Source organism: Corythoichthys intestinalis, chromosome 17 (genome assembly GCF_030265065.1).
Source record: "Corythoichthys intestinalis isolate RoL2023-P3 chromosome 17, ASM3026506v1, whole genome shotgun sequence".
Lineage (NCBI taxonomy): Eukaryota > Metazoa > Chordata > Actinopteri > Syngnathiformes > Syngnathidae > Corythoichthys > Corythoichthys intestinalis.
Genome location: NC_080411.1, coordinates 10,581,990 through 10,595,593, shown reverse-complemented (window position 1 = coordinate 10,595,593; position 13,604 = coordinate 10,581,990). Strand labels below are relative to the sequence as shown.

General features: G+C 42.5%; 1 protein-coding gene across 1 annotated transcript in view; it reads right to left on the bottom strand.

Annotated features, from left to right (window-relative positions):
- Positions 1 to 4,013: 4,013 nt before the first annotated feature.
- The window catches only part of LOC130905970 (potassium/sodium hyperpolarization-activated cyclic nucleotide-gated channel 1), a 203,151-nt gene continuing 193,560 nt past the window's right edge, over positions 4,014 to 13,604 (bottom strand). Inside the window, exon 8 of the mRNA XM_057819798.1 lies at positions 4,014 to 5,385. Within this exon, the coding sequence (XP_057675781.1) occupies positions 4,295 to 5,385 (1,091 nt within the window). The 3' untranslated portion in view covers positions 4,014 to 4,294. The remainder of the gene's footprint in view (positions 5,386 to 13,604) is intronic.

Here is a 13,604-nt window from a genome sequence, read left to right as displayed (position 1 = left end):
AACCTGAAAAGATAGAAATCCCAAATGTTATACACAAAAACTTGAAACATTTTTACACAAGCTGTGTTTCAGGTTAAGAACACCCTGTAAATGCTTAACTTAAATACTTCACAAATCAACAATAAATCATTTATCAACAGTTTACTAATGATCTATTAACTAGTAAAACGGATAGTTATTATAAAGTGTTTCCGTTACTTTGATTATAAAGTAATCCATAAAGTAACTACACAACTTTTTTTAGGCGTAATCAGTAATTAAATTACTTTTTCAAGTAAATTGTGACAACACTACAACTCTTGGGGGTTCCCGTTTATGCTAATTGCACCCGGGCCATTTTCGCATTTGCTCAGCCACTGCCACAAGCCAATTTTTTTTTTTTTTTAAAAGCACTTCTAGTTTTATATTAGTACTACAACATGACAGTTGAACCACCTCTAAGAAAATACGATTTTAAAAAAGGCAACATAGTAAATTTCAATTACACAACATTCTTGAGCCTGTTCGTCAACAAGGTGCTTATATTTTTTTGCATTAAGGTTCGTTTGTCAGCTTTGTCAGTTGCATGTGGGTAAGTTAGGTTCTCTGACAGAAGTAAGACATTTGTTTATGATAGAGAGAATGCACCACACTGTATCTGGAAATACTAGCTCTACAAAAACTATTTACAGCACACATATAGGTAATCTTTATGTCACAGTCTATTGCATAATGGTGATAAGTCTTTAGTTTATAAATATTATAAATATACACAGTTATATTCTTTTCCCGCTCTCGTTACGTCACATTTCAACCATCCCAAATGAGGAATAAAAAAACAATTGCACTCATCCGTGCTTTGATCCGTCCATCACGCTCAGCTTAAAGCAGAATTTTCTGTTAGTCTTTCCCTTATCGCTATCGAGGTTGCTTTCGAGACGGCGTTGATTTCTGAAGGGCCAGAGAAAAAAATCCTTCGAATGAGCGTGTGCTTTGTTTGTTTGTTCTTCTTTGTTTTTGTTTTCTTTTAAGGATGAATTGCAAGTTTTGACTTTGCACGCATGGTTCCACAGTGGCGCTAAACGCTGCTTCTCCTCTTCCTCATAGGTGGGAAAAGGAAGTCGCCATCCGTTAATGCATTCCAGGTAAAAAACCGTAAAATCATAAATATATAAATGAAAAAAATTCATACATTGTATATAATTCATTATATTTCTCAGAAAGGAAGACTCGTGTTTTTTATACTACAGCTTTTTTCAATTGCCATTGCGAAATATATTATAGTTGGATTTCAACACGCAGTCACATGCACTCACGCATTCTCCCGACGCTCCCATTCGTACCATATCTACAGTGGGGAAAATAAGTATTTAGTCAACCACCAATTGTGCAAGTTCTCCTACTTGAAAAGATTAGAGAGGCCTGTAATTGTCAACATGGGTAAACCTCAACCATGAGGGACAGAATGTGGAAAAACAAAAACAGAAAATCACATTGTTTGATTTTTAAAGAATTTACTTGCAAATCATGGTGGAAAATAAGTATTTGGTCAATACCAAAAGTTCATCTCAATACTTTGTTATGTAGCCTTTATTGGCAATAACAGAGGCAAAACGTTTTCTGTAACGCTTCACTCTTCGCTTGGTGTAAAGAAATCAACTGTGGGAGCAGTTATTAGAAAATGGAAGACATATAAGACCACTGATAATCTCCCTCGATCTGGGGCTTCATGCAAGATCTCACCCCGTGGCGTCAAAATGATAAGAAGAACGGTGAGCAAAAATCCCAGAACCACAGGGGGGGGACCTAGTGAATGACCTACAGAGATCTGGGACCACAGTAACAAAGGCTACTATCAGTAACACAATGCGCCGCCAGGGACTCAAGTCCTGCTCTGCCAGACGTGTCCCCCTGCTGAAGAAAGTACACGTCCAGGCCCGTCTGTGGTTCGCTATTGAAGGGAATAGGTACTGTTCTCGCACACACCATATAATTGTTTGCATTAGTATAACAAATTAATCTAACTATAGTTTAGGCAGACTTCACTCCGTGCCCTTGAACAAAGTAAAGTGAATCACCTTATTGGCGCTCATGCGGGGGAAAAGGAAAAATGGTACCGTTTCTAGTAGGCACCGTCTAACTGTTTGCATTACTCGAACACAAGTAATATAATTAATCAGGGAATAGTATCATTTCTCATATTCACTGTAGGACTGCACTTCTCTAACACACCTAATGTAAAATAAATAGCACACCATAGTTTAAAGAAAGAGAATAGATACCCAATGCCATCTTATCACAGAAGCCCAACATGTGCGTCACGAGCAAGATTGACGCACCAACTCTGGCAATCAGTTCTCCCGACAACGAACAAGGACAAAGACCAGCGCGCTTTGTCCTAAAACAAGTAGCGCCAGCCCGGATAACAAAGTTGATAGTGGGCGCTTGTGACGTCAAGACCAGCGTTGGTCGGTGTGGCAACCACGTCAATCCACGCACGAACCTAAACCGGCCACAGAGGGAAGGTCCCAAAAAGCAATGCCTGGACACAACTTCGGCCCGGCCTCCTGCGCCACGGACTTGAAAAACACTGGACACTGAGATAAGACAGATTTGCTGCTCGGATACATTTTCTATGTAGCCTTGTTTTGGATCCAGAATTGTCCCTCTGTCGTCTGTTTTTGCCTTGTTTTTTGACCATTGTCGACGAATAAATTGTCAGCCTGCTTTCGGTGAGTCTTCTTCAAACTTTTGGAACATGGAGTCAGTACAAAGGGTTAACACAGTAACGGAGTTTTGCTTCCTCCCGGTTTGGCTCGCGGGGGCGGTAAGCAGCGGAGTACCATTTCCCTTCGGCTGCCGCCGTTTCCGTGCAGCTTTGGCCGGGGGGACTAAATTCCGACACTAGAGAGCGTTTGGATGATCCAGAAGAGGACTGGGAGAATGTGTTATGGTCATATGAAACCAGAATAAAACTTTTTGGTAGAAACACGGGTTATCGTGTTTGGAGGAGAAAGAATACCGAATTGCATCCAAAGAACACCATACCCACTGTGAAGCATGGGGGTGGAAACATCATGCTTTGGGGCTGTTTTTCTGCAAAAGGGACCAGGATTGATCTATGTAAAGGAAAGAATGAATGGAGCCATGTATCGAGAGATTTTGAGTGAAAATCTCTTTTCATCGGCAAGGGCATTGAAGATGAGACGTGGCTGGGTCTTTCAGCATGACAATGATCCCAAACACACAGCAACGGCAACAAAGGAGTGGCTTCGTAAGAAGCATTTCAAGGTCCTGGAGTGGCCTAGCCAGTCTCCAGATCTCAACCCCATAGAAAATCTGTGAAGGGAGTTGAAAGTCCGCGTTGCCCAACGACAGCCCCAAAACATCACTGCTCTAGAGGAGATCTGCATGGAGGAATGGGCCAAAATACCAGCAACAGTGTGTGAAAAGCTTGTGAAGAGTTACATAAAACGTTTGGCCTCCATTATTGCCAACAAAGGGTAGATAAAGTATTGAGATGAACTTTTGGTATTGGGAGATTATCAGTGGTCTTGTATGGCTTCCATTTTCTACTAATTGCCCCCACAGTTGATTTATTTACACCAAGCGTTTTACCTATTGCAGATTCAGTCTTCCCAGCCTGGTGCAGGTCTACAATTTTGTCTCTGGTTTCCTTCAACAGCTCTTTGGTCTTGGCCATAGTGGAGTTTGGAGTGTGACTGACTGAGGTTGTGGACAGGTGCCTTTTATACCGATAATGAGTTAAAACAGGTGCCATTAATATAGGTAACGAGTGGCGGCTCGTTAGATCTCGATAGAAAATTAGACCTCTTTGACAGCCAGTAATCTTGCTTGTTTGTAGGTGATCAAATACTTATTTTTCCCTCTAATTTGGAAATAAATTCTTTAAAAATCAAACTATGTGATTTTCTGTTTTTTTTTTTCCAAATTCTGTCTCTCATGGTTGAGGTTTACCCATGTTGACAATTACAGACCTTGCTAATATTTTCAAGTGGGAGAACTTGCACAATTAGTGGTTTACTAAATACTTATTTGCCCCACTGTATCTATATACACACATCATATACCGGATATGTGTACATATTCATAGATATGGCGTACTGTAAAAGAAAATGAGATTATCTGTATAATATACATTCTTAAGTAGGGAGACAATGTGTCTAAAATATAATACAAGGGCTTTGTATTTACACTATTTCAATGAGGTTATCTGAGAAGAGAAAAACAATGTAGTTACGAGGTCCTCCGTGGTTGGAAAAACAAAAAACCAATAAGAAAAAAAATAACGGGATCATAAATTTGATGCAAAGCGCATTTTGTCTTGCTCGGTCTCCGTACTGCTCAGGACAGAATCTCTCCGAGAGCCAGGGGATTCCCTGTGCTGGCCCGATGAAGATGAGGCCGCCGCCGCTGCCGCCACCGCCGCCGACGTGGAGCGCACGGGCGGCAGGGCCCCTGACGACATCTGCCGGAACAAATTGACCCGCTGGGGCACTGTGGTGCGGATGCCGCTTTGAAGACTCATCCCCTGAATAGACGGTGCTGCCGTCGCCGCCGGCGGTGCGATGGAAGCCAGCGAGTCGCCCGAAGCTTGGTGCGCCCGCGGCCCAAGCGAAGTGTCGTGGGGCAGGGATGGTTGAGAGGCCGACAAATGTCGCACGTCTCGACTCAAGCTGCCCGACTGCAGGGCTTGAGTGCTCTTGTGGACTTCGCCTCGTTGGGGAGAAGGGACCTGCTGCTGTTGGGGAGACTGCTGTTGCTGTTGCGGGGAATGTTGCTGCGTCCCGGTACCGCCCGCGGCCGACGTGGGCAGCTGCTGGCTAAGTTGCGTCTGCTGGCCGGTGAGAGACGGCTGGCTGACAGGCTGCTGGATGAGCGACAGCTGGGATGCCGTAGGAGAGCCGTACTGGAAGCTCCTTCCGGCCAGAGGCGTCTGTACCGGTGGGCTGCACATGGCTGCCGTGAAGGAGCACGGCGACATAATAGCCCCCTGAAGAGGCGTCTGCGGGTTAGCAGGTGAGGAACCGAGGTGGGTGACGCTGGCTGCAGGGTAAAGGGCTGCTGCGGCGGCGGCCGGCAGCATACGGGCGGCGGAGGCGTTGGCGATAGCTGAAGCGCTGTAGGTCAAAGGAACCGACGACTGCTGGAACTGACCCATCCCGAAGGCGGCGGAGAAGGGCGGTTGTGCTGGCGAGTTAATGATGGAGTTGCCGGACATTGGCGTCGAGTTCATCCCGCTGACCGACTGCTTGCGGTCCACCATCATCACCATCTCCCGGTCCTGCCGAATGATCTGCTTCAATATCTCGTTCTCCTGAGTGTTGAAAACGCCTGCGTTCAGGTCCTTCTGGAATTTCTGCAGCAGCAACGAGTTCTTCTTCCCTGTTGGGAAGCAGTCGAGAGAGGTGAGCTGGCCTGGCAGAGCGTGCCGACAGGAAAAGGTCTAGCTAAACCAGGAAAGGCAAATAAGAGCAAGATGCAGCTGGAAGACTTGACCAATTGTCGGAAATAACCAGGAAGCAATGGATGGACTGCATCCGAAATGAGTCGAGATTGTGCCAAATCCAGGCAAAACAGACATGAGCGCTTATGTTCATTACAGTAACGTCCCAACATGATTAAGATACATTAATTCTTTCAGTGCCATTGACGAGGATAGAAGTCCAAGCATGTGGTCATCATCCCTTTGCTGTGAATTCAAATCAGTTTGTCACTAGTAGACATCTGATCCATTGGAACTGGAAGGACTGGCAGCGAATGAACATTCGTTCATTCGCTGCCAACCCTCCCAGTTCCAATGAATCGGGTGTCTATCTCCGTCAATGGCAGCCAGTGAGTTGACTGTAAAGTGTGAAATGAAGACGAGGAAGGCTATTTTGCAGTGTATTTGCTGAGTAGTAGCTGTCAGACTGGTCTCAAAATCTACTTTGTTCTTCTTGTGGAGGACACCAACTAAAATTGCTGCTACTTCATAAATTTGATAGATATGTTCTACGTATGTATACGCTTTAATCCCCGGAACCCTATTTCTACAGTGGTATGAAAAAGTATCTGAACCTTTTGGAATTTCTCAATTTTCTGCATAAAATCACCACCAAATGTGATCTTTGTCAAAATCACACAGATGAAAAAAAACTGTCTGCATTAACTAACACCACCCAAACATTTATAGGTTTTCATATTTTAGTGATAGCATGCAAACAATGACAAAAGGGGGGAAAATAAGTCAACCCTCTGCGTAAGGAGACTTAAAGAGCAATTGCAACCAATTTTTGCCAAACATTTTGAGTTTTGAGTGTATGTCCACTGATGAGTGGTTTAAAGCTGCCCTGCCCACTATAAAACACACCGGGTAAGAATTGTCTTGATGAGAAGCATTGTCTGATGTGCATCATGGCTCGGTCCAAAGAGCTGTCTGAAGAGCTGCGATCAAGGATTGTTGATTTGTATAAAGCTAGGAAAGGATACAAAACCCTCTCCAAAAGTCATGTTCATCGATCGACAGTCAGAGAAGTTGTCTACAAATGGAGAGAGTTTGGCACTATTGCTTCATTCTCAAGGAGTGGCCGTCCACCAAAGATGAAGCCAAGAGTTCAGCGCAGAATACTCAGAGAGGCAAAAAGAATCCCTGGAGTGTCTGCTAAAGATTTACAGAAATCACTGGCAGAGTCCACTATCTCTGTGCACACATTAACTATATTTAAAACTATGGCCAAGAATGGTGTTCATGGGAGAACTCCATGGAGGAAGCCACTGCTGTCTTAAAAAAAAACAAAAAAAAAAACAAAAAAAAAACATTGTTGCTCGTTTGATGTTTGCAAAAAGACACTCGGGCACTACACAAAAGTTTTGGCAAAATATTTTCTGGGCTGAGGAAACCAAAGTTGAATCGTTTGGTAGTAACACACAACGTCATGTGTGGAGGAAAAATTGAACAGCTCACCAACATCAACACCTCATCCCCAACGTGAAGCCTGGTGGAGGGAGCATCATGATTTGGGGCTGTTTTGCTACCTCAGGGCCTGGACAATTTAAAATCATTAATGGAAGAATGAATTCAAAAGTTTAGCAGGACGTTTTGCAGGAAAACCTGAGGCCGTCTATCAGACAGTTGAAGCTAAAAAGAGGATGGATGCTGCAACGAGACAATGATCCAAAACACAGAAGTAAATCAACTTCAGAATGGTTACATGTGTACAAAATACACATTCCGGAGTGGCCAAGTCAAAGTCTAGACTTGAACCCTAATGAGATGCTGTAGCATGACCTAAAGAAAGCGATTCATGCCAGACATCCCAGGAATCTGACTGAACTACAGCATTTTTGTAGAGAAGAATGGGCCAAAATTAGTCCTGATCAATGTGCCAGACTAAGTCGCAGCTACAGGAAGCGTCTGGTTGAAGTTATTGCTGCCAAAAGGGGGAGCACAAAAGATTAAATGTGATGGTTCACTTACTCATTTTTCCCCGTTCTGTCATTGTTTGCATACTATCCTCATTAAAATACAAAAACCTATACATGTTTGGGTCGTTTTAGTTGAAACAGAAGCTGTTTTTTCATCTGTGTGATTTTGACAAGGATCAGCTCACATTTGATGGTGATTTTATGCAGAAATGTGAGAAATTCCAAAAGGTTCAGATACTTTTTCATACTACTGTAACTTTTAAGTCTGGGGGCTAATCAATTAGATTAATCAATTGCAAACTTATTGTTGCCTCTAAGTTCCGAGTTAGCCAGTAAAGCGAGACGGGTGACTGTAGTTCATTTTGAACTAGTTTTTGTTCGTCTGTTCAGTTGTTAACAAATCCATGGAAACATATTGTTTCAAGACCTTCACAAACACGCAAATTCAACAGTTGTTTTTAGTTGTGTCGAGCTATCAACAAAGTACTGCACATATTTGACCTTGAAATTTACTTTTGGGCTTTAGTACATTTCAGTCATGTGTTATTTGCACTTTTATGTAAGTACCGAGTATGAGTAGTTTTGGCACCTCTGGACTTGATGGCTATGTAAATTTCTCATGTCTTCAAGCTGCACCTTTGCACATCTACTAAACTTTGGTTGTATGGAACGTGAGGTACACTGAATGGCAATGGTGGCGACTAGAGGGGTCTGAGAGGAAGGGGTGAATGACACATAAAGGAGACAAAGATTACGTGTGGCGTCGACTGGCAGAAAAGTGCTGACGAAACACGGAATACAGATGAGTCGCAGCCACGCGTCACCACTCTGGACAGTTTCCCTCCCAAACACAACACGCAAATCTAAAGTACTGTAATTGAAAGTCACAGTCTATTCAGACCACAAGGACTAAGGCACATCACACAAGGACACCTAGAATATCCACTTTGTAAGACAAGAAAAAAGGTCTATTCTACCACTCTTACCAAAGAGTGCTTGTGAGGTGACATTCATATTTATGTGAGAAGCAATTATGCTCGGTGGAGTTCGGCATCTAACTGGACTGCAAAATTAAATTAAGAACATTGCATATTTTCTCCCATACTCTTTTTTAAAAGGGCTCGGCACACTGAGTGTTGTACGCTTTGTTGAGTCCCCCTGGGGCCTTATATATACACAATTGAGTCAAATTGAAAATAGACTAATTACGCATCATAAAGGGCACGTGGCGCCCACGGGTCCAGCAAGCAATTCCCGTTTTTTGCGCAAGGCCTGGATATGCATCATGGCAGCTCGCATTGACAGAGTAGAACCCATTTGTTTGCGCGTTGGGGCACACTTTGGAGAGGGCTGAGTCTTTATCTTGTTGCTGAAATGTTAGTGTTACCCTGTAAAGGGTCACCACCGAGTCTTTATTCTTGTAAATTTACTGTTAACAAAGTACTTTAAAGAACATTTTCCCTCCTAAAAAAAAACAACTTGACTAATAAAATTACCATTTTAAAATGACTGTGTTCACCCGAGGAGCCAGTTGAGGTGGCTTGGGCATCTGGTTCGGATGCCTCCTGGACGCCTCCCTTGAGAGGTGTTCCAGGCTTGTCCCACCGGCGGGAGGCCGCGGGGGCGACCCAGGACATGCTGGAGAGACTATGCCTCTCGGCTGGCCTGGGAATGCTTTGGTATCCCGCTGGAGGAGCTGGTTGAAGTTGCTGGGCAGAGGGAAGTCTGGGCTTCCCTGCTAAAGCAGCTGCCCCCGTGACCCGACCCGGATTAAGCGGTAGATGATGAATGGATGACTGGGTTCAGACTGCAGGCATATCTGATTCCAATTAGATTCCTCCTCAAAACTGATTTTTAGAGCTGACTGTTCACACTATTTTTAGCAAGTGTCCAAATAGATGTGAGCCTGTTCAGACTGGGCCACATTAGGCTGCGTTCAGACTGCAGTCATATCTGATTCCAATCGGATTCCTCCTCACAAATGCTGTCTGTTCACACTATTTTTAGCAAGTGTCCAAATCAGATGTGGGCCTGTTCAGACTGGGCCACATTAGGCTGTGTTCAGACTGCAGGCATAGCTGATTCCAGATAAGATTTTTCCTCTAACCTGATTTTAGCAAGTGTCCAAATCAGATCTGGGCCTGTTCAGACTGGGCCACATTATTAACACACCTGACATGTTGCTGAGGCAACAAAGGAGTCGTTCAACAGAGTGACGTCCCGGACTGTCAAAATCCATCTGAGCTGCTCAGTCTGAGGCTGCGTTCAGACTGTAGGCATATCTGATTTTAATCAGATTCCTCCTCAAATCTGAATTTTAGAGTTGTATGTTTACACTATTTTTAGCAAGTGTCCAAATCAGATCTGGGCTTCTTCAGACTGGGCCACAATAGGCTGTGTTCAGACTGCAGGCATATCAGATTCCTGATTCCAGAAAAGAGCTGATCTGAAAAGATCCAGATCTGATTTTTAGGGTTGAACGTTCACACAATGGCGTACCGCACGCATGCTATTTTTAGACCGCGACGTTGCATAGTAAAGCGGACGCAGGACATTATAGACCTGCCCTCGCATAGAAACCATGTTAATTCTGCTACTTTTCTCTGGTAATCTTTCAAAAACGAACATGCCGATCACTCACTGCTGTTTTGGAACTTGTAGAAACGACTTTAGACATTACGACATATGAAGGATGTTTTCTTCATACGTTTCCTGAAACCAAAAACTCGGAGGAAAAGATAATGAATCAACTTGCGCAGACTTTTAACGGCAGCTCAGTGAATCCATTCACATTTCATATGCAGTAAACATTTTGTTGGGTTGGCATGGTCTTTCAGAGGACAAAGAGGTTAGCCATTTATATATTTTTAACCTATTTTTTAGCGTGACGTTGTGCCGTACTGCTTCTGTCTGACAATTAATGACCTGAAAAGAATTAAAAATGATATCTGACTGCAGTTATTTTCTGTTGTACGAAAAACAACAACTTTAGTAAACGGGAGGTGTAAATAAATTATAGAATTAAGATTTGTTATCAATGAAAAAATTAAAAGTGTTCGTTGGCTGTCACTGAGTAGCTTTTGCGATTGCTCCACAAAACTAACAATATAAATTACCCCTAAGAAAGGTCAGAGACGTAGGACAACCAGAGGATATAATATATAAGAAAGACAGGGCTGGTGGTAAAGGATAGCTTATTGAAACAGGAGAATGTCATTGTCAGTCGTGCAAGAAAAAGGTGCCGATAAAAAAGCTAAGGCTATACTTAGGTCGGCTCGTTTATTTTGTCTTTTTCAGCCCTCGATACTCAAGCCATCTCTTTCACTGAACATTTTTATGTTCTTCCACATCTTTGCCAGTGAATTTGGCACCAGGGACATCATTTTCGGAGAGAATTGGTAGGTTTAGCTCTGTAAACATCTCCTCCATACACGATTTCCATTCATTTATTATTGGGGACAAGCTCCCGTTTGTCCCCCACTTAGCAACAGTAGGTAACGCCATGAATGTTAATGAGCGGAAGTGATGTGTTGCTTGTGGTACGCCATTGTAGCAAGTGTCCAAAGCAGATCTGGGACTGTTCAAACTGGGCCACATTAGGCTGCGTTCAGACTGCAGGCATAGCTGATTCCAGAAGTTTTTCCTTAAATCTGATTTTTAGCAAGTGTCCAAATCAGATCTGAGCCACATTATTGACACATCTGACATGGTGCTGTGGCAACAAAGGAGTCATCGAACAGAGTGACATCACGGACTGTCAAAATCAATCTGAGCTGTTCAGTCTGAGGCTGCGTTAAGACTGCAGGCATATCTGATTCTAACTGGATTCCTCTTCAAATCTGGTTTTTAGAGTTGTATGTTCACACTATTTTTAGCAAGTGTCCAAATCAGATCTGGGGCTGCTCAGACTGGGCCACAAGATTGACACACCTGACACGCTGCTGTGGCAACGAAGGCGTCATCAAGCATAGAGTGACATCACGGACAGTCAAAACCCATCTGACTGTTCAGACTGAGAAGAATCTTGTCCATAATTGGTGATAAAACTACCTCTTGTATTGGGTGTCAATCAGTCTCGCAAAAATCAGAGCCATCCAATTTCAATCTGAATTGGCTCAAGATTAGACATTGGCTGCCAGTGTGAACAAGCCCTGAGTATAATAACCATTCATTCATTCATCTTCTGAACCGCTTATCCTCACCAGGGTCCTGGAGCCTATGGGCAGTAGGCAAGGTACACACTGGCCTGAATCGATTGTTAACCAATCGCAGCGCACAAGGAGTCAAACAACCAATCACGCACAAACTCACTCAATTTGGAGTGTTCAATCAGCCTCTCACGAATGTTTTTAGGATGTGGAAGGAAACCGGAAAACCCAGAGAAGCATTCAAGATTGAACCAACAATCTTAGAACAGTCAGTCTTCCACTCTTGCCGCTTGGTTTCATAACCAATCATTTTCTCACCAGAGCCCAATTACTCCTATACCAGCTTGTGAAAAATAAACTTAATTCTTTCGATTTATGATGCTCTGACTTTGGCCATAAGGACGTATTTCTCGCAACGGTTTAGGGCCCTGCGCATTGACAGCCTATGACGTAACGTTCCTGGCTAAAGAAGATGGAGTGGACTACAAGTACACTCAAGGCTTTAGCCTCAGTCACTCCATCATGAAGACTGTCCGTCCTCGAGGGGATGAACACTTCTCCACTTGGATGGCGTTTTTCCCCTCTCGAGGCCGCCGGCGAGCTAACAAACTCGCGTCGGCTTTCAAGAGGATTGATGTCACCTCTGTGATCGGCGGTTTCTCACTACAGGCTACAGCTAGCACCACAGACTACCGGTTGACTTACAATGCTTCTTTTATGGCATTTTTAAAGGCGACAGGGTTTAAATCTGCGGATTGAAAGAACAGTAAACAATTCATAAGACTCACAAGGCTGTTTTGACAAGAAAAATTATGGTGTCCAAAAGGGAACATTGGAATGGCGTGGTCAGTGATTTTTGATCTGCTCTTAGATCTGCAAAGCGATCTACTGTGCAGTTATACCTTTTAAGTTTGTGTCCTTTTTATCCTTGAGAAACTGTTTGTTTTGAATCATTTATGGAGCTACAATTTATATTTAACATGACCTTTATTAATAGAAAGTGTCCTTAATAAATCGGAATATGAATCTTACATGCCTGAGAACAAAAAAAGATAATTAAAGTTCCAACATCACACAAATTCAAAAGCCTACCTTTGCAAGCAACAATTTTTCAAGAACTTCTGATTCCACTATCTTCTTGGACAAAATTATGTACCGTATTTTCTGGACTATAAATTGTACTTTTTTCATAGTTTGACTGGGTCTGCAACTTATACTCAAGTGTGAGTTATATGTTTTTTTTTTTCACTCAGCCCATCATGTTGTGTGTTTTTAGGCTACGGTCACCCGAAAAACTTAATATGTCACGTTAACAGGTTTATTTAGCCTGTTGTTCTGCATTTTAACAACGATTGCAACGATTAATAGATTAACTCAAGTAATTAGATTCGAAAAAAAGCATCAAATTAAATTTTGCTGCTTCGAGGATTCGTTTAATTAGACGTTGTAATAGCTTGTTTTGAATTTGTTGCATTTAGTTTAATTGATTTGGATGGTTACACTGCCCTCTAGTGGCAACAGTCAATATGCCATAACTTGTCTAACATGGTTGAATCTAGCTGCTCCCTGTTAAGACACACATAAGGTATGTTTTTGTTTGAGCTACTATGTTTGTTTATGCTTCATTATTTAGTTTAGACGTATATTTAGCAGTTTTTTGTGGGAATATGTGTTTGAATGATTTGTGAAGAACTTTGTAAAAAAAAAAAAAAAAAAGTTAGCGTTTTATAGCATTTAAGCTAGCTGATTTTTGCCATGTGAGTTAGCCAATTGCTCCTTTGCTATACTTAGAAGCTGATTTATTTCTTTATTTTTTTCATACGGTTTGAAGCGAAGCTCAGGTCATTATTACTATTATTATTTTTATTTCTCTTGTGAAATGAAAATGCAACTCTGCATAGTCTAAAGAAATACTCAGTTATGCTACTTTGTATTCGCATTTAACTAATCAAGCCAAAATAAATGTTACTGCAGGCATTAACATTTGTTTCTTTGTGTTACATCTCCTAAAATTTATTCTGCAACACATGAAATGCTGGTACTACGATT